This window comes from Muscardinus avellanarius, assembly GCF_963383645.1.
Source record: "Muscardinus avellanarius genome assembly, chromosome: 6".
Taxonomy (NCBI): domain Eukaryota; kingdom Metazoa; phylum Chordata; class Mammalia; order Rodentia; family Gliridae; genus Muscardinus; species Muscardinus avellanarius.
Window position 1 is genome coordinate 24,585,116 of NC_137791.1, and position 21,338 is coordinate 24,606,453.

Consider the following 21,338-nt stretch of genomic DNA (forward strand, 5'->3'; position numbering starts at 1 on the left):
AAAATAGGGCTGGGGGTGTTGCACAGAGGTAGAATGTCCCTGGGTTCTATCCCCAGTACCACAAAAAATAAAATAATAATTTTTTTTTTTTTTTTTTTTTTTTGTGTGTGTGTGTGTGTGTGGTACTGGGGATGGAACCCTTCTACCTCCGAGCTACACTCCCAGACCTATTTTATATTTTTTATTTGGAAACAGGGTCTCTTAAGCCGCGCTGGCTTAAAAGACCCTGTTTCCCCGCCTCCCAAGAGCGGGAATCCAAGGGTGCGCCACCACGCCCGGCTAAAATAAATTTTAAAAATGCCGGTGTGGTGGCCCATGCTTGTAATCCCAGTACTTGGGAGGCTGAGACAGGAGGATCGCAGGTTCACAGCCAGCCTCAGCTACTTAGTGAGGCCCTCTGCAACTTAGTGAGACCCTGTTTCAGAATAAAGAATAAAAAGCAGGGCTGGAGATATAGGTTGAATGCCCCTGGGTTCAGTCCCCACTACCACAAAAAACAAAAACCACGAATGTATATATGGAGCAGATTGGTGTGTAATTAGCGCCTTAGACACTTTAGTTCTTTATTTAGAAAATATTCACCGATTTCTCTTTATTTGCCAGTTGCAACTGGGTTAGGGGAATAGAGACATAGTAGTCTTGTTCTCATAGAACCTAAAGAAAATAGATATACCTGTAGGGAAAATATATATTAACCAAACAATTACATAAATTTACACTATGGTATGTATTGTGGAGGGAAAGTCAAGGAATCGTGTGATACAGGAAGGAGACCTGGTAGGGGTGGAGGATCGCGGAAGGCTTCCTTGAGGAAGTGACATTGATACAGACCCAGTGCCAGGCTCAGCAGCTCACATGTAATCCCAGTACTTGGGAGGCTGAGACAGGAGGATCACAGACTTGAAGCCAGCCTCAGCAACCTCGTGAGGCCCTCTGCAACTTTGTAAGATTCTATTTAAAAATGTATATATATATATATATATATATATGGCTACAGTAAGCTCAAAGGTAGAATGCCAAATGCCAATAGGTTCAATCCCTAGTACCGCTAAAAAAAAAAAAAGAAAAAGAAACTGAGACCCAAAGGAGTTAACTAAAGGTATAGGAAGGAAGGAAATTTTAGATAGAAGGCTCAGCATGTGCTGAAGGTCGGTGGGGACAGGAGAGAGCAGCTCGGGGTGAAGCTGGAGAGGTAGTTAAGGGCCTGCACAGGGGCCGCTTGACTCTGTGCAGGGTCATTCGTTGCAGCATCACTTAGCACAAGATGAGAAACGTCCCAGTGGCTCAGCAGGAAGGACTGGTTGAATAAGCTGCTTCATCCCTAGGATGGAATGCAGTGCAGCTGTTAAAAATAAGGATGAAGTTGATAAGAAGTCTTCAGGACATACTATTGAATGAAGAGAGCTAGGTGCAAAGCAATGTATACGGCACAATAGGAATGTATAAACATAAATTTTTGTCTTTGCACAAAGAAAAGCTGGAAGGATTAATTAATAAAATCAGTTACCTATGAAGAAAATGGGTGATGAAAAGAGGAGTTCAAATGAGACTTCTCATATATATTTTTATAGTCTTTCAATTTTGAGCCACATAAATGTCCTACTGAAACCTGGTTTAGTTAATCACCTGTAATCCCAGCTCCTCAGGAGGCTGGGGCAGGAGGATTGCACTAGCACCCCCCTCCAGGCCCCACCCCGACTGGTTTGCCAGGTTTTGTGATGTGGATTTTTTTTTTAAGTGATCAGTGTTAAGAATTGAACAGATCACTAATGTCCCACATTGGTCAGAGTGTTAAGTTGGTGCCTCTGCTTATGGCTGTGATACAACTACATTCTTTAGATCTTAATAGTTATAGTGTATTAGTAGTTTTGCTTAATAGTAAAACTGCTAATTAATATTTCTGTGTAAAATCTCAGAAGACAATAGCAGTGTTCAACAATTTGACTTTGCAGAGTTCCTTTTAACCCTCCCAGGAAATTCTTTTAGCAGTGACTCAGTACTTTCATGTTGACCATATATCTGTTCCATGACTCATCTATAATTTGCTTTGTTTGATTAACAATAATGATTTGATAACAAAGTTTTTACTTTTATCCCCCTTAAACTTAGCAGCATTCTAATTTTCTATCCATATTTCTTTCTTTAAAATTTCAATATTTAGCCGGGGGTGGTTCAGCCACACTCTTTATACTTACAAAATAGCTGTCCTTCATATGTTTGTTAATGTATTAAAACACAGAAAACTAACTTAAAAATTACAAATCCAATTTCTTATACAATTTTGAAAATTCTGATCCTATTCATGTAGCAGCTATTTATAAACTTAATGGAAAAGTTTTATCAAAAAGGCAATGAATAAGTCGGGCATGGTGGCACATGCTTGTAATCCCCGTGCTTGGGAGGCTGAGACAGGAGGATCGCGCAGGTTCGAATCCAGCCTCAGCTACTCAGTGAGGCTCTCAGCAACTTAGTGAGACCACGTTTCCAAATAAAGTATAAAATAGGTCTGTGAGTATAGCCTAAAGTTAGAAACCCTCTGGGTTCCACCCCCAGTACCACCAAAAAAACCCAAAACCAAAACAAAACAGGGCTGAGGGTGTAGCTCAATGGTAGAATGCCCTGAGTTCCATCCCTAGTAACGCAAAAAAGGCAGTGAATAAAATAAATATTGAAATTGTGTTTATTTATTTATTTATTTATTTATTTATTTATTTTGTGGTACTGGAGGTGGAACCCAGAGGGTTTCTACCTCCGGGCTATACTCCTAGCCCTATTTTATATTTTATTTTGAAACAGGGTCTCACTAAGTTGCTGAGAGCCTCACTAAGTAGCTGAGGCTGGCTTCGAACCTGCGTGATCCTCCTGTCTCAGCCTCCCAAGCGTGGGGATTACAAGCGTGCGCCACCATGCCCGACTTATTCATTGCCTTTTTGATAAAACTTTTAAGTTTATAAATAGCTGCTACATGAGTAGGATCAGAATTTTCAAAATTGTATAAGAAATTGGATTTGTAATTTTTAAGTTAGTTTTCTGTGTTTTAATACATTGCCAAACATATGAAGGACAGCTATTTTGTAAGTATAAAGAGTATGGCTGAACCACAGAATGCGTTTGATTCTGTTCTTCCTGTTGAAAGGCCACTGAGCACAGGTCTGCTGGTCCAGTGGTGATCACTGTCCACTTGTGGCCTCACTTTGCCACTAGCATGTGGCTCCACCAGCTGCTACTGTCAACCTGACAGAGATCAGGTGACACACACCCTCCTCATACCTGCCTTTTTCTTTCTTTCTTCTAGATTTCATGGGAAATTTTGTGAGTCTTGAAGGGAAAGGGACTAATACTGAACTGGAGGTCATGGATAGAGTAAAAGTGCAAGAACAGTTGTAGGCTGGGCAGAGGAAGGCAAGCATCAGAGGATTTCTTGCTTTCTGCGCCGTCTGTCCTCCTGCGCCGTGCCCAGGCTCAGACCCCAGTCTGTCTCTGGACCTCTCTGTGGTTCTGTGACAGTGCATTCGTGCTCTCAGACCCACTGTTATCAGACTTCTCCTTTAGGGTAGTGATAATCTCCTAACTTCTTTTGAAAATGACTTTTGTATGGCTCACCTAATAACAGGAAATAGCCAATTTATTAACTACTGTTTTGTGTCTTAATTAATGTAAACATATCACCTACCCCAGTTCATTGCCACAGCCCCTGGGGCTTTCTTCAGTGAAAGCACATATCACGCATTGCTGGACTTGCCTGCTAGACTGTTTTTCCTCTAGAGGAGAGCTTGTTGACGATTCCATAGAGCACTTCATGTTGAATTGGTCAGTGGATACTCATCTGTGAGTAATCTATAAATGGAAGAAGCTTGCTATAAAGACTTTATACATTATAATATCTCTCTATCTCTGTGATCTTGATGATTATACACCAGGGTACTGATGGTGAGGCTGAAGTTCAGAGAGGTTAAGTAATTTTTCCAAAGTCCCATGCCAGACTAGGATTCAAATCTAGATCTCTTTGGTTTCTGTGCCCTGCTTTTAGTTAAATACAGTGCTGTAGCGTTGCTCAAGGTAAGTTGTAAAATAGCAGAGGGGAAGATACCCTTCGAAAAGAGAAGCCATATTGGTCACATTTAAACCTGAAGCTATCAAAAGGGAGGAGGACGGATAGAAGGAAGAAAGCAATGACTGAAATCAGAGTGAAAAAGTCAGTAGACATTTTTGGCTTATGATAAAACTCTGCATTCAGATATTTTTTCTTTTTGAGGCAGGGGTCTCAGTATGTTGCCCAGGCTGGGCCAGGACTCCTGGGCTTAAGTAATCCGCACACCTCAGCCTCCGGCGCAGCTGGGCCTGCAGGCGCCACCATGCCTGGCTAACATTGCACAGGGACTCTGGGGGCTGAACCTAATTCAGAATGTTAAGATGCCATTGGATAAAAAGTTACACGGCATTCCTGAAGCTCTGTGCCCTGCTGTGACCAGGCATCACAGGTTATGTTTCTTCAGTTCTCTTCTTTCAAGAGAACTGTCTTTTCTTTTCCTTCCTTGGGACTGTTTTTTTTTTTTTTTTTTTTTTTTAACCTCCTGCTTGTCAGTGATTTGTTGAAACCTATCCCAATGAGTCAGAAAAATACAATCTATTCTTCCACCCCCACGTGTAGCTCATATTTGCCTTTCCCTCTCTCACTCCCTTTCCAGTGCCCACACCCATACTTTTGATAGTGTCTCTCTTTCTCAACCGGTAGTTGCTTTGACATGACAGGCATTTCCAACACCATTATGAACTAATAAAGTTATACCGCACAAACCTAATAAAGGCAACATGGGTATACTTTCCTGTTTGTTACTCTTCAGGTCTTTTGCTTACTGGGAAAAGATCCGTGTTGGGTAGGCAAAGCATAGAATTGTCAATATCAAAATAGTTGGGCATAAGCTGGGCGTGGTGGCGCACGCTTGTAATCCCCGCGCTTGGGAGGCAGAGACAGGGGGATCTCGCAAGTTTGAAGCCAGCCGCGCGCGCTGGCTTAGGAGACCCTGTTTCCAAATAAAAATGTAAAAATAGGTCTGGGAGTGTAGCCCGAGGTAGAAGGGCTTCCAGGAACCCCAGTACCACCAAAAAAAAAAAAAAAAAAAAAATAGTTGGGCATAAAAGAGTGACTACATGTTGGTGGTGGGGTACTTCTTACTAAAGAATGATTTTGTTTCACCTTTTCTTCATATAAGCCAAGCTACTGCCTCAGCATTTTCATATTCTGTGGGGGTTGAGAGTGTCACTGCAAATTGACCCCAGGGGCCTTCTACCTCTGAGCTATATCCCAAGCCTGATTTTATTTTTTGTTTTTGAAAGTCTTTCTAGGTTGGTGAGAGTCTCACTACATTGCTGAGGCTGGCCTTGGGCCTGCAATCCTCCTGTCTCAGCCTCCCAAGTACTGGGATTACAAGCATGTGCCACCACGCCTGGCTTTGGCCTTTTCTTAATATGAATCAATTGCATAGATTTATTGGGAGAGCCAATAATTACTTTGAAGAACTTAACAATTGTGATATATTATGACCAATAACTTTTAACTAGAAAAATGCATGATTTTTTCATTCTCTGAATAAGAAGTTATGTAATCTAAATTTGATTTGGAAAAAATGTTCATTTGGTAAAATTAACATACCTTTTTGTGGTTTTGATGTCTGCAGAGAAGCGCTTATCTTTAGGTTTTTCAGTGCTATAAATGGCATTGGTGTTTTAACAACTCGAGCTCCCTGGCAGGAGGAAATTGTCAGTGTCGTCAACTTGCCATCGTCTGTCAGTGCTGCTCTTAAACGTCTCTTCCCCGGTTTTGTTGGAAACCACGGTTTGTCTCTCTGCCTTAGGAGCCAGTGTCGGGTTTGTTTTCCTTTAACAATTAGAGCATTGTGTGGCATGTTTAGGTCATTCAGCAGATGTTGCTATAGTGGTTTTGCTTATATCTGATCTGGACTGCTCATTGTTTGGCAGATCTTTATGAAAGTTCTTTCTAATTGAGCTCACAATGATTTAGTGTATTTCTAAATTACTGTAATTGTTTCTGATGTTAGGTTTTGAAAATTTGTCAAATTTGTCGTCATCTCACTTCTGCCTGCAATCGTTACCTCTTCCTCTACTCCTAAGTATCTCCTGTTCTGTTTTTTTTTTTTTTTTTTTTTTTTTATCCTTTTAACAACCTTAGGTTTTTCTCTTAGGATACAAATAATTCACAAAGACTTTTTCTCCTCTCTATAAATGGAAAGATTATATGAAAGTCTAATACTGAGCTGTTCTTGGTAATATGAGAAAGAATTCACTTTTCTTTCATCTGCTCCAGCCCTTGTATTACATTCTTGTCCTGAGGATGTGTAAATGCAACTTTAGGGCTACAGAAAAAACACAGAATGAGATTAAAGTATATCTTCTCTACACTGTTTACCCTCCCTATAGTGCTCTGCCATCCATGATTGTTTGTTTTAAACCCTAGTTTAAATAATTTCTGAAATGTTATTGCCTTATGGATAGTGGCAGCTTAGAAGAGCTGAAAGCATGAGCCTGTCTTGGAAAAAGACATTTCTGAGTTCCCGGATCCCTGCCTGCCCATGAGCGGTCTAAGTGCAGGCATGTTACTCAGCTTTGAGCCTGGTTGGTTGGCTCTTTTCTTTTGTCTTTTTCCATATATTCTCTCTCTCTCTCTCTCTCTCTCTCTCTCTCTCTCTCTCTCTCTCTCTCTCTCCTCTCTCCTCTCCTCTCTCTCTCTCTCTCCTCTATTTCCCTTCTCTCCTCCCCTTGCTCTTCCCCTTCCTTTCTTCCCCTCTTCCTCTCTTACAGAGATGATAAACTATACAGAGTAGGTATAAGAATAATATATTATCTGTCATATGGAAGGTGCTTCCCAAAAGTTAGTGTCACTCTGCCACATTAAAGCATAGTCTACCAAAAATACTTGGTCCTTTCCTTCAGTCTGTATATTCATTAGTTCTCATAGTCTTATCACTTAAAATAGAGAAGTAAATTGAAAAGGTGTAATGACCTGAAAATATTTTCTGGAGCATTTTGGCTTTTTGTCCTTTCTCCTTAAAGTAGAATTTCACCTTTCCTCACCTTACATTCTTATCTTTCTCCCAAAGCTAACTCTACTTGACAATTCAGAATCTTTCCTAGAGTGACCTTTTCAAGGTCAGGTAGGTAAACAATAATAAAAAAATAGGGCTGGGGATATAGCTCGGAGGTAGAATGACCCTGGGTTCCATTCCCAGTACCTCCAAGATAATACTTTTACATAGCATTGGAGCTGCTCATATGGTTATAGACAGCCATCACTGGTCCAGTATTTCTTATATGAAAAGCTTGGGCTCTGAAGTGTTTGGGATGTCAGACATTCTTAGATTTTAAAATACTTGCATTAAATGTAATGAGATATCTTGTGGTTGAGACCCAGGACTAATCACAGAATTCATTATGCTTCATATATACCTTATACACATAGCCCCAAAGTAATTTTGTACATTTTTAGTGAACCTGCCTTTTGATGGTGGTCCCATCACATGAGGACAGGTGTGGAATTTTCAACATGTAGCATCATGTCAGTGCTCATAAGGTTTTATATTTTGGAGCATTTTGGATTTGGAATTTTCAGATTTGGGATGCTCAACCTGTCCCAAGATTTTAAAAAACTGTTTTTTTGGTTTTTTGTGGTTTGGGTTTTTTTGTTTTGTTTTGGGGTGTGTGTGTGTGTGTGTGTGTGTGTGTGTGTGTGTGGTACTGGGGATGGAACCCAGGGGCATTCTACCCCAAGCTATACCCCCAGCCCTAGTTTTTATTCTTTATTTTGAAACAGTGTCTCACTGAGTTGCAAAGGACCTCACTAAGTAGCTGAGACTGTCCTTGAACCGGGATCCTCCTGTCTCAGCCTCCCAAATGCTGAGATTACATGTCCAGCTGAAAAAACTATTTTAAAACCTGTGTTGCAACTCCTTTTTTAATACTACTTAACTGCTGTTTATTGGTAATGATCCTATTTATTTAATAATAAAAAATTCCTGAAATCTATTAATAATCAAGCAGAAGTGCATTGAAGACCTCATGAATGCATATCAAAGTGCAATTAGTGAATCAAAATAGGCAGGAAAACAAGCATCCTTCATTTTGGTTTTGGTTTTTTGTACCGGGGACTGAACCAAGAGCCCAGAGGCATTCTGTCTCTAAGTTATACCCCCTGTTAGGGTATATGGGGTCAAAGAAAACAAGGCCCAACAGCAGGGAACCAGCTTTATTTGTGCATATTACCTGGAAAGAGGCATCTGACCTGGGAGAGAGCCCACAAGAGTCAGAAAGCCAGCGTCCTTACAGGCTAGGGACAAGGAATTGCAGGTGGGTACAGGAGCAGTCGTGTAAGCCACAGGTTGGTGTGCTATGGTTGGGTCATCTTGGGGCAGGGCAATGGTCAGGGCGCATTTCTCTTTCTTTGTTCCTTTGTTCTCGGTCCTCCTACAGCATGACCTCATGTACAGACCTCACATCGCCCACACCAACCTGATTTAATTTCTTATTTGGAAACAGGGTCTCACTACTTTGCAGAGGGCCTCACTAGGTTACCAAGGCTGTCTTTGAACCTGTGATCTTCCTGTATCAGCCTCCCAAGTACTGGGATTCTAAGTGTGTACCACCATGCCCAGCTTACTGTGTGTGTGTGTGTGTTGTATATGTGTATGTGTGTATGTGTGTGTGTGTGTATATATATATATATATTTTTTTTTTTTTTTTTTTTCTGTACTAGGGATGGAAGCCAGGGGCATTCTACCTCTGAGCTATACTCCCAGCTTGATTTTTTAAATTTTTTTTAAACAGGTCCCATTTGCTTTATTTTTGTGGTATAAAAACCCCTATATTGTAGCCACAGCTGGAGCCTGGGTCCTCTGCACAGAGACTCTGGTATGGGTTTTACAAGATGGTCTGTGAACTCCTGATGGGGAGATTTGGTAAACACAGTCTCTTTCCAGAGGTTGGGGGTCAGGTAGCTGTAGATCTTTGAGATGGCATCAAAGGTGGCTTTGGCAAAATTACCCAAAGTGGCAGTGCAGCCCCTGGCAGAGGTGTAGCAGCCATCAGTCCCAGCCATCAGCAGCAGCTTCTTGGGCACAGGGGCTGACAACATGCCAGTGGCCCTGGGGGCTGGGATGAGGCGCACCAGCACAGAGCCACAGCCCTGTCGCCTTGCAAGGGACAGTGTGGGGCTTACTGATCTTGTTCTTCCAGCAGCCTCTCGGCACAGGGACAATGGAGAGCTTGGCCAAGATGATGGCCCCTCGGATAGCAGTGGCTACCTCCTTAGAGCACCCAGACCATTGTAGTCCCCAATAGCGACAAACGCCTTGAAACTGGTCCACTGGCCAGTACAGGTCTGCCTTTGCACAGGCATGATCTTCAAAACTTCATCCTTGAGTGATGGACCCAAGAGAAAGTCGATGATCTCAGACTCCATGATGGTCAGGGAGAAGAGATCTCCTCCAGGGACTTGATCTTCATGTCTTTAACCAGGCTACCCAGCTTGATGACGAGAATCCACTTCTTGTCCTCAGCTTTGCCCCCACGAGCTCCACGGCCGTGGCCCCAACTGCAACCCTGGAGGCCATTGCCAAAGCCTCCGTGGAAGCCACCATGGCCTCCCATGCCTGGGCCCCCGGGGCCTCTGGGCCCTCCTGCTGCACTGGCGTCATCCACCATTTGGTGTTTTCCAGAAGAAGGTATTCTTCATTTTTAAAAACAGGGTCTCACTGACTTGCAGAGGCCCTTACTAAGTAGCCAAGGCTGGCCCCGTTCCCAGATCCTCCTGTCTCAGCCTCCCAAATGCTGGGATTACAAGCATGTGCTACGACACCCAGCTTACTTGATTAAATTTTAAAAGTATAGCCAGGTGTAGTGGCTCAAGCTTGTAATCCCAACATTTGAGAGGCTGAGATAGGAGGATTCCAGTTCACAGACAGCCTCAGCTATTTAGTGAGGGGCCCTCTGCAACTTAATAAGACCCTGTTTCAAAATAAAGAATAAAAAAATAGGGCAGGTGTAGCTCAGAGGTCAAATGCCCTTGGGTTCCATCCCTAAACTCGGAAAAAAAAAAAGTTTAAAGTATATTCACACTGAAAATTGGCTTATTTATTTTAAAAACCCCCCCCTCATGTTTTGTGGTGCTGGGAATTGAACCTAGGGACATTTTACCTCTGGACTTACCCCCACAGTCCTATTTTAATTTATTTAGAAACAAAGTTTTGCTATGGTGCTTAAAAGCCTTGCTAAGTTGCTGAGGCTGGCTCCAAACCTACAGTCCATCTATATCACTCTCTCAAACAGGTATACAACACCATACCTAATTGCCTTTATTTTTGATTTAGTGATTTGGGGGGAGGGGGTTGTGGTACTGAGGGTGGAACCCAGGGGCCTTTATACCTCTGGGCTATACTCCCAGGCTTATTTTTATACTTTATTTGAAAACAGGGCCTCACAAAGTAGCTGAGGCTTACTTCGAACCTGTGCAATCCTCCTGTCTCAGCCTCCCAGCGTTGGCATTACAAGCATGCGCCACCATGCCTGGCTTTTTTAGTAATGTTTTTATTGGACAAAAGAGTCAACTTAATATTCTTATTTAAGTTTGTATCTGATTTGTAAACACTGTTACCCAAACTTAACATGTAGACTAAGTTACAATAATCAGGTACTTGCTTGTAATTCCAGTATTTCAGAGGCTGAGACAGGAGGATTGCAGGTTCAAGGCCAGCCTCAGCAATTTCTAAGATTCCCCACAACTTAATGAGACCCTTTTTCCACATAAATAAAATAAGGATGGGGGTATGGCTTGGAAGTAGAATGCCTGGCGTTCAATCTCCAGGAACACACACACACACACACACACACACACACACAAACGCACACGCACACGCACACACGCGCTTCTGGTTTTATTTTGTTTTGTTTTAACCCAGAGGTATTCTACCTCTGAACTGCACCCCCAGCTCTATTTTTTATTCTTTTATTTTGAAACAGGGTCTCACTGACTTACAAAGGGCCTCACTAAGTATCTGAGGCTGTCCTCAAACCGTGATCCTCCTGTGCTGAAGAATGCTGGGATTACACACATGCGCCACCACGCCCAGCTGGCTTCTGATATAAAGTGAAGATGAAATTTCATTTTCATTTGGAGCTTGTTTTGCATTGAGTTGTGACGCTGTGACATTCTGTCTTGATCCAGGGACTGCTGTGGAGTGTGTATATTAAACGGCTTCACACATCAAACCTTCTCGCAGTCACTGGGAGAGTGTTTCTGTGCATATGGGTAGTGTATCATTTTGTTGTGAAAACTATAACCCAGCCCTAATAAGCACCTGTTTTTCTTGATTTCCCAGGGAGTAAGTTCCACTCTGGGGTGGGGACCATTTTAAATACAGCTAATGAGTCCAGTGGGAGCTTTGCTAGTGGGCCACCAAGTCCTCTCCAGCCATAAGGCAGCTGGCCTTGGTCAGACTGCCCCCCCCAATCAGTAGGCAGGTCAAGCCACTGGCTTGTGTGGGTGTCTGTAGGGTAGCTCAGCCTTCCTTCATGCCCCTTCCTCTTTATCTCAGGCTGTGTCACTTTCCATGCATTCAGTAGAAATGAATTAAATCCCATGGTCTGCTTTTATTCTTTTCTCTAAATCAAAAGAAAAGGGTGGTACTTGGAACTTCTACCCCTGGGGTGCACCCCCAGGCCTGGTTTTTTTTTTTTTTTTTTTTTGGAAATAGGGTCTCATTAAGTTGCTGAAGCTGGCTTCAAATCTGCACTCCTCCTATCTCAGCCTTTTAAGTACTGGGATTACAAGATTGCACCACCACACCTGGCTAAACAAAAAAATTTCTATGACCCAAATAGCAATGACTGATCAGAACCTGTTTGTGAAAATTGGACATTCACACTAAAAATACTAAACTCAGCTGGGCATGGTGGCGCATGTTTGTAATCCCAGCATTTGGAAGGCTGAGACGGGAGGGTCTGGGTTCGCAGCCAGCCTCAGCTACTTAGTAAGGCCCTCCACAACTTAGTGAGACCCTGTTTCAAAATAAAGAATAAAAGGCCAGGCATGGTGGTGCACACTTGTGATCCCGGTGCTTGGGAGGCGGAGACAGGAAGATTGCGCAGGTTCAAAGCCCCTCGCTGGAAGAAGAAGAAAGAATAAAAACTAGGGCAGGGGGTGTAGCTTGGAGGTAGAATGCCCCAGACCCACAAAAATAAAATAAAATAAAAATACTCAACTCCTTTAGTTTCTATGTAATTCCAGGAGCCATGGATTATACAAAGTAGCAAAATAAGAAAATAGGCCAAATACTACTTTTAGAAGCAAGGTGGAAAATTTTTGACTCACATAGGTTACTAGTGTGAAAAATCCTTAAAAGAGAAAAAAGTTTGCATTGGCTAAATTTTGAAATCAAATAATTTATACTTTTTTTCTTGTTTCTTTCACTGAACACAGCATCCTGTGACTCATCCATGCTGTGTGTAGCATTTACTCATTTTTTTCTTACTGAGTAGTATTCTGTTATATAGAAAAGCCCCAGTTTATTTATCTGATGACTACTGATTGACATTTGAGCTATTTCCAGTGTTCAGCTATAACAGGTAAAGCTACCATGAGCACTCATGTACAAGTCTGTGTGCACATAGGCTTTCGGTCCCTCAGGTAAATCCCTAGGAGAGGGATAGTTAGGTTATATGGTAGGTTAACTGTGTAGAAAAGTGACAGGCTTTTCCAGAATGGCTATACCTTTTACATTCCTGTGTACCCTTGCAATTCTAGTAGATGTGTATTAGCATCTGATTGTGGGCTTAATTCAGATTTTTCTGTTAACAAAAGATGTTGATGGGTGGGGATGTAGCTCAGTGGTAAAGCATTTGCCTGGCATACAGAAGGCCTCGGGTTCGCTCCCCCACACCACTAAATAAGTAAATGAAAGCATAGCTTAAAAAAAAGATGTTGAAGATGTTGAGCATCTTTTCATGCTTATTTGCCATCTGTATAGTTAGTTTCCTTGGTGAAAACCTGTTCAGATCTTTTGCCCATTTTTTAAATTGGGTTATTTGTCATCTTATCCTATTCTTTTTTTTTCTTTTTTTTCTTTTGTGCTTGTATTGGTGTAGGGTCTCACATCATAATGTGAACCATGTTGACAATGACATACATGTACCATCTTACTCAATTCTAAGAATTCCTTATTTCCTTTTCTTTCCCCTTCCCAAAGCCCACCCCCAACCCCCAGTGCCAGAGATCAAACCCAAGGTCTTACATATGCTAGGCGACCATTCTGCCAGTGAACTACAACCCAGCCCTATTTTATTTTGTTTTGAAAGTCTCAGTAAGTTACCATTGCTGCCCTCAAACTTGTCGTCCTCCTTTCTCAGCCTCCAAGTGCTGGGATTACAGGTGTGCACCCCTGTGCTCTGCTCCAATAGAATGCCCAGAGGCATTCTACTTCTGAGCTCCTCCCCCCAGTTTTTTTTATTTTTTGTTTTTGAAAAGAGATCTCTTGCTAACTGCTGAGAGTCTCACTACATTCCTGGGGCTGTTCTGGAATCCGTGCTCCTGTCTCAGTCTCCTAAGTACTGGGATTACAGGCATGTGCCACCATGCCCCACAGTGTGTACATGTTTTGAGGTATAAGTGTCCAGGTTCCTTGATCATGACTTAATCCTTGGATCACTTTCTGTCTACCCAGTCTTGAGGAGCTTATCTAGTCACATGACTTTAAATATAATTTGTATGTTAGCGACTCCAAATTACAACTCCAGCCCAGTCTGCTGTTAAGAAAGGCATCTGAAGCTTAACGTGCCCATACTGAGCTCTTGATATCCACCTTTCCCTCTGTTTCAGTAGATAGAGGCTTCGTTCTGTCGGCAGCATAGGGCGCACATCCTGGCACCGTCCTCCTGCTCATGCTCTCTCACCCCACACCTCTACGTGCCAGCAGCTCCATTGGCGCCACCTTTACATTCTGCTCAGATCACCTCTCTCCCCACTCCCAGGCCACCCTAACCCATCTGCCTCCCTGCCCATTTCTGTGACACTCTCACAGGTCTCCCTGCTCTCACCTGGCACATGTATCACAAGTCAGACCTTCTCCTCCTCCTCCTGCTCAGAACCTTCAGTGCCTTTCCGTCTCACTCAGAAAAGCCTTTATAATGTCAAGTCCTACCCTCTAGCCCCAGTGCATAGCCACATCGCTCCTCCAGGCCCTCACCCAACCCTCCAGTCCACCACACACATCCCACCTGGAGACCACCGTGGTGGCTATTTTCTCAGTTCAGAATGTTCTTCCTCCAGATATTTTTTTTTTTTTTTTTTTGTGGGTTTGGGGATGAAACCCAGGGACATTTGACCTCCAAGCTACACCCCCTGCCCAATTTTTTATTCTTTATTTCGAAACCTGGTCTCACTGAGTTGCAGAGGGCCTAAGTAGCTGAGGCTGTGGGCGAACCACGATCCTCCAGTCTCAGCCTCCCAAATGCTGGGATTACAAGCGTGCACCACCATGCCCGGCTCTTCCTCCAGATATTTTAACGTGTATTCCTCCACTTCCTTGGGTCTTCCTGAGCCATGGCCCCAAGCTGCGTGCTTAGTCCTCCTTTCTAAGTTGCTCACCTCCACGTCATGTCTTTTTTTGTCTTTTTTGTTGATTGCTTACATTTTTTTTTTGTCTTTTTTGTCTTTTTTGTTGATTGCTTACATTCCCAGCCCTAGAGTAGTCCTGATATGTAACCAACTCCCAGTAGTATTTATTGAATGAATGAATGTAAGGGTTTTTTTTTTTTTTTTTTTTTTTTTTTTTTTGTGTGTGTGTGTGTGTGTGTGTGTGTGTGTGTGTGTGTGTGTTGTGGGGGTGGGGGTGGGGGTGTACTGGGAATGGAACCCAGGGACCTTCTACCTCTGGGCTACACTCCCAGACCTACTTTGTATTTTTTATTTGGAAACAGTGTCTCTTAAGCCAGCAGAGGCTGGCTTCGAACCAGGGGGATCCTACTGTCTCAGCCTCCCAAGCATGGGGATTACAAGCGTGCGCCACCATGCATGGCTTAGTAAGTAACATTTTAGGTGTTTGGCTTTTTTATCTAAATGTAAAGTTAGGGATACCTATAGTTCATTCACACATTGTGCACAATTGGGGCCCTCAGTAAAGTTATGATATAGACAGACTTTCTTTCATAACCTTTCCCTTCAGTTATTTGTTTATTTGTACTGGGAATTGAACCCAGGGGCATTCAACCTCTGAGTTATACCCACATCACCATTTTTTTTTTTTAATTTTTGAAACAGAGTCTTGCTAAGTTGATGAGAATCTCACTACTTGCTAAAGCTGTCCAAGCTGTCCTTGAACCTGCCATCCTCCTGTCTCAGCCTCCCAAGTACTGGAATTACAGGCATGCACCACCTGCCCAACTTCCTCTCTTTATGGTTCATACCTTTAATCCCAGCTATCAAGAGGCCCGAGCCAGGAGGATTAAAAGTTGAAGCCAGCTGGGTGTGGTGGTACACATGGCAGGTTCATGGATAGCCTCAGCTACTTAGAACCTCCAAAACTTAGTGAGACACTATATAAAAATAAAAAATGGAGCCGGGCGTGGTGCCACAGGTTTGTAATACCAGCATTCCGGAGGCTGAGACCAGAAGATCGCAGTTTGCGGACAGCCTCAGCTACTTAGTGAGGCCCTCTGCAACTCAGTGAAACCCTGTTTCAAAATAAAGAATAAAAAATAGGGCAGGGGCTGTAGCTCGGAGGTCGAATGCCCCTGGGTTCCATCCCCAGACCGGCAAAAAATAAATAAAAATAAAAAATAAAAAATGGGCTTCTGGGTTCAGTCTCCAGTACCACCAAAAAAAAAAGTTCAAGGCCAGCCTGGGCAACTTAGTATGACTCTGTCTTAAAGGTGGCAGCACAAGGCCCTGGGTTCATTCCTCAGTACTGAAAGGAAAAAAAAAATTAGTACATTAAAAAAAAAATGTTTTAACATAAAGACAAGAAAGGGCAGCCATGTTCCCACCATCTAAGTTGAAACAAAAAACTCTGACACCTCCGTTAGGTTTTTCCTATATCTCAACCTTCCCCACCTCACCCCTTCAGAACGCCTGTCCTGAACTTGTGTTTATGGTTCCTATTGAAGTTTTCTTTATAGTTTTGCCACATATGAATATATCATTCAGCTACCTGTGTTTTAACTTTATGTAAATGGAATCCTACTCTAAGCGTTCTCTGCAACTTGCTTTGTTCTTTGCCCGATGTTCCTGGGCTTCATCCATGTTGATGCATGTAGCCACATTCATTTATTTTCACTCCTATGTAGTATTTCTGTTGCATGAAGAGACCACAATTTACCCATAATATTGTAACAAGATACAAGTTTGTTTGTTTGTCTGTTTGTTTGTTTGTTTGTTTGTTTATGTGGTACTAGGGGTGGAACCCAGAGGCTTTCTACCTTCAGGCTATACTCCCAGACCCATTTTTTACATTTTAATTGGAAACAGGGTCTCACTAAGTTACTGAGAGCCTCACTAAGTAGCTGGGGCTGGCTTCGAACCTGTGAGATCCTCCTGTCTCAGCCTCCCAAGCGCGGGGATTACAAGCATGCGCCACCATCGCTGGCTAAGATACAAATTTAGGGTGATTGGAAGTTTTGCTTTTATTACTAAAAAGAGTGCTGCCGTGAATGTAATTATACGTGTCTCGTGGAATACAATGCATGTTTTTCTAGTACAGATTCATAGGAGTTAAATTGATGTTTCAGTATAGGTGTCTTTCATTTTACAATTATGTCAAATTATTTTCAAAATAGCCATATATATTTATATATGAATCAGTAGTATATATGAGTTTTTTATCCTTTTAAGTTGTCCTAATGAGGAGGGTATAAAATATAGTACCCCTTGTTAGTTTTATCTTGCATTTTTCTATGTCCTAATGAGGTAAGGCATCCTTTTAGATGTAATTGGTGACCAGTCCTGTTCCCTCTTTTGTGTAATGTTATCTGTGTAATTTGGTTTTTTTTTTTTCTCTCTCTCTCTTTTTTCCCCCATTGTGGTACTGGGAATTGAACCCAGGGTCATTCTACTTCTGAGCTACACCCCAGCCCTATTTTATTTTTAATTTAGAAATAGGGTCTCACTAAATTGCTGAGGCTGGCCTTGAACCTGCAATCCTCCTATCTCAGCCTTTCAAGTACTAGGATTACAGGAGTTCTAAGATTACAGGAATGTGCCACCATGCCCAGCTAATTTATTTTTATTTGTTTGTTTTTTGTTTGTGTGTGTGTGTGTGTGTGCTGGGGGTGGAACCCAGGGCCTTTTCTACCTCCGGACTATACCCCCAGACCTATTTTATACTTTATTTGGAAACAGGGTCTCACTAAGTTGCTGAGAGCCTCACTAAGTAGCTGAGGCTGGCTTCGAACCTGTGCAATCCTCCTGTCTCAGCCTCCCAAGCGCGGGGATTACAAGCAGGCGCCACCACGCCCAGCTTAATTTGTTCTTTTTTAATGGCACTATTTTTGGTTTATGGGAGTTCTTCATATTTTCTTGATACATATCCATTGTCAGTTACATATAATACAGATACCTTCCATTTTGTAGCTTTTTCCTCCGCTATCTTTTGATGAACTGAAATTCTGATTTTAGTATAATTTCTTTTCCCTCATAATTTATAATTTTTTTGTCCTTGTATAAGAATATTTTTCATACCCAAGGACATCCAGGGGCTTTTCCACCCTCTGTCAAAGGATATTACCCTGGACACACAAAGATAGATCTATAGAGGTAGTGTTAACTAGGCTGAAACATACTCTGATATCATTAGAAGAAATAAGCAATTGAAAATAACTGATTCATATGAGCTTTAAATAACTTTCTGGACAACATTTGCTGCCATTCCTTGATACTTTACAAAGAAAAGATTTTTGTTTTGTTTTGTTTTTGCAATACTGGGGATAGAACCCAGGGGCATTCTACCTCCAAACTACACCCCAGCCCTATTTTATTATTCTTTATTTTGAAACAGGGTCTCACCAAGTTGCAGAGATCCTCACTAAGTGGCTGAGTCAGTCTGCGAATCCAGATCCTCCTGTCTCAGCCTCCCAAATGCTGGGATTACAAGCATGCACCACCATGCCCGGCTCAAAGAAAAGTATTTAAAAGTATCCAACCTAGCCAGGCATGGTGGCACACGCTTGTAATCCCTGCGCTTGGGAGGTGGAGACAGGAGGATTGCACAGGTTCGAAGCCAGCCTCACTGGCTTAAGAGACCCTGTTTCCAAATAAAAATATAAAAAATAGATATCTGGGTGTAGCCCGGAGGTAGAAGGGTTTCCAGGAACCCAAGTACCATCAAAAAAATAAAAATAAAATAAAAGTATCCAGCCTATAGTTTTACAAATTTATATAATATTATATAGTAATTATATATAATTTTTTCTTTTCAGTGCCTCACATATGTACTGTTTTAAATATACTCAGTTTGAGGAGAAATTTGATAATATTTTTAATTAATGCTTTCAATAATGTTTGAGAATGATTAACAGGACTCGAAATTAGTTTAGTGGTAAAGTGCTTGCCTAGCCATGCATGAGGCTGTGAGTTTAATACCCAGTACTGCAAAAAATAAAAATTAAAAAATAGAGGATTAACAGTGTGTACGATTATCATCTTAAACTTCCCTCTTCTCTGTAGGGTAATTAAAAAGTAATCAAGTACTTGGGAGGCTAAGACAGCAGAATCTCAGGTTGGCAGCCAACCTCAGCTACCACTTTAGTGAGGCCCTCCACAGCTTAGTGAGGCCCTCCACAACTTAGACCCTGTTTCAAAATAAAAAAGAATAAACAATAGGACTAGGGGTGTAGCTTGGAGCTTGAATGCCCCTGGGTTCAATCCCCAGTACCTCAAAAAAAAAAACTAATCAAAAAAAGGCAGTGATGACCCTGCAAGGCCATGGAACACTTGGTAGGTGTGTGGTGCTGTTCTTGAGGAGAGACGCGCTGTTCAACTGAGAGATGTAGTAAGTGACCTTCCATTCCATTGTCGTTGGTGCTGACGCTTGGTCTCCTTGCTCTGCCCTGCCCACAGGTTAAAGTATTGCACAATCAGCTGGTCCTTTTCCACAATGCCATTGCTGCCTACTTTGCTGGGAATCAGAAGCAGCTAGAACAGACACTTAAACAGTTCCACATCAAATTGAAAACCCCTGGAGTGGATGCCCCGTCTTGGCTTGAAGAACAGTAAAATCACATCTGGAAACAAGAGTCATATTGTTATATTTCTAAACTAACTTAATGAGGATTAAGTAAAGTTGGGCAAAGTGGTGAGGATTAACAACCATTATAGTGATTCTTGCACAAACAGCTTTAATTTTTTCCCTTTTTCATACCTTAACAATTGAACTGTTAAATTTGATGGGAAGGTGGGTGGTTTTAATGTAAACATAATTTCTATAATCCAAACATGATAATTTTTCTTTATGAGAAATCCTTTTGTATTGTGAGGGTTGATGGCTATTTCTGTATTTTGAAAACATCTAATATAGATTTGCACTGACAAGATTAAAATTCAAGGTTTTTGGTCCTGGAAATGAGGGCCAGTTAAAACTTTTTCAGAGGAAGGTTTACATGATTTATATCAACATCAGATATTTTATATAGGAATATATTTAACATCTTTAAGAGATTCGTTTTCATGTATTGTCATAAAGAAAAAGGAACTATTTTGCAGAGTAACTTATATGGTGTACCTGCAGCATCCACATAGAGGTGGCAATTCTCATGAATGATTGGCTCATGGAGTTGCAGTAAATATCTTTTTTAAAATTAATCCGTACCACTGTAATTTTGTTTAAACTTTTTTTTAAGGGACACAGGAATAACACTGTCTTTTCTGTGAGGTTTTTAAGCTTATGAATTTGTATTACCCAAAGCCACTGGGCAGTTGGTTATATTATTAATTTCTTTTGATTTCTAATGAACCATGGTTCAGAGACTTTTTTTACAGGTGGACTTGGGAATGGGAATTCTTGATGGTTTCTAAAGTAGAAATCTATACTTAGAAAGCTAGCTTTTGGGTAAATCTCATTTGGATAGAAGTGACTCCCTAGAGAGCTTTCATTGACTTCCATATGTAACAATACCATTTAAGCCTTAAATCACAGATATGTGCCTTCTCAGATACAGCAATTCTTGTTCAACCAATGTACATAATCCGTGGGGGGGGGGGGGCCTTCAGATAATGTGTGACATATCTGTTTCTTGGAAAGGAGCAGTGTATAAATGTTTCTTTGTTCTCATTAAACCACATTTGAGGTGTAGGGTGAAATCAACTTTTGAGTTTGCTGTTTGGTTTCTCTTGATTCCTTCTGAGGAACGGAAGACAGGATGTTTTCATGTGAGTAATGGACAGGTCACATGGCGGAGTGTGGTGACAGGAAAGGAAAACTGGCTGGAGAGGCCAGTACGGGTCAGTTCGCAGCGCCGCTGGCTTTGTGTGGCGTGGTCGGCCTGTCCACGCTGCGGTTCCTCAGCAGCGTAATCCTCCTTAGTGTAAAAAGTCCTTTTTGATTTTTGTTACACGTAAATTAATATTTTGAGAGCTGTCTCTTCACCTGTTCGTTTCTATTGTGTTGAAATGAAGTACCTACAATTATTGTTATACATGAACTCCGTGGACTGTAATGTGTGTTATATATGTTCAGATGCCTTCTAGCTGGCTTTTTAATTAATATGCCTGTTTTGAGTGCTTAATACAATGTAATGTGATTGTAAATCATAAAACTATTTTAAATCATTCCCTCCTGTATATTTGTACTCCGGGAGAGCCTTATTTTATTCTTCTAGCAGAATAACTACTTGTGATAGTTCATTTACATTCCCCAGAATGTGCCTCTGGTGTGAACTTTGTATTCTTATTAAAAGTGTTTGCTGCCCTACCTTGTTTCTCTGGCCCTCACAGTTTTAAATAAGAAGTAACTGGAAATGACATGTCATGGAATTTTTTTCATGAACTTTAAAAACAACAACAAATGGTACTTTTGCTACATAAAATTGTTATGCTCAGTAAGTGATTCTGTTTCCTCAGTCTGAATCTCTTTAGGGAGCTGAACCTGCTCAGTTTTAGCATATTGCAGTAAATAACTAGTAGATATTCATGGATTAATGATTTTTCTTTCTTTCTTTCTTTCTTTCTTTCTTTCTTTCTTTCTTTTTTTTTTTTGTGGGTCAGGGGATGGAACCCAGGGGTATTTGACCTCCAAGCTACACCCCCTGCCCTATTTTTTTTTTTTTAAGCCGGGTCTCACTGAGTT

General features: G+C 41.6%; 1 protein-coding gene and 1 pseudogene across 4 annotated transcripts in view; one reads left to right on the forward strand and one right to left on the reverse strand.

Moving 5' to 3' along the window:
- Positions 1 to 19,270, forward strand: part of ARFIP1 (ARF interacting protein 1) — a gene marked incomplete at both ends in the record, with an annotated part of 92,620 nt that extends 73,350 nt beyond the window's left edge. For all 3 annotated transcript variants that reach the window (XM_080697320.1, XM_080697319.1, XM_080697321.1), the window contains one exon: positions 19,115 to 19,270. In XM_080697320.1, coding sequence (XP_080553446.1) covers positions 19,115 to 19,270 — 156 coding nt within the window. The remainder of the gene's footprint in view (positions 1 to 19,114) is intronic.
- On the reverse strand, positions 8,874 to 9,714 carry LOC308264478 (small ribosomal subunit protein uS5-like; annotated as a pseudogene). Its single transcript has one exon. The product of its transcript is annotated as a small ribosomal subunit protein uS5-like (transcript).
- Positions 19,271 to 21,338: the final 2,068 nt, after the last annotated feature.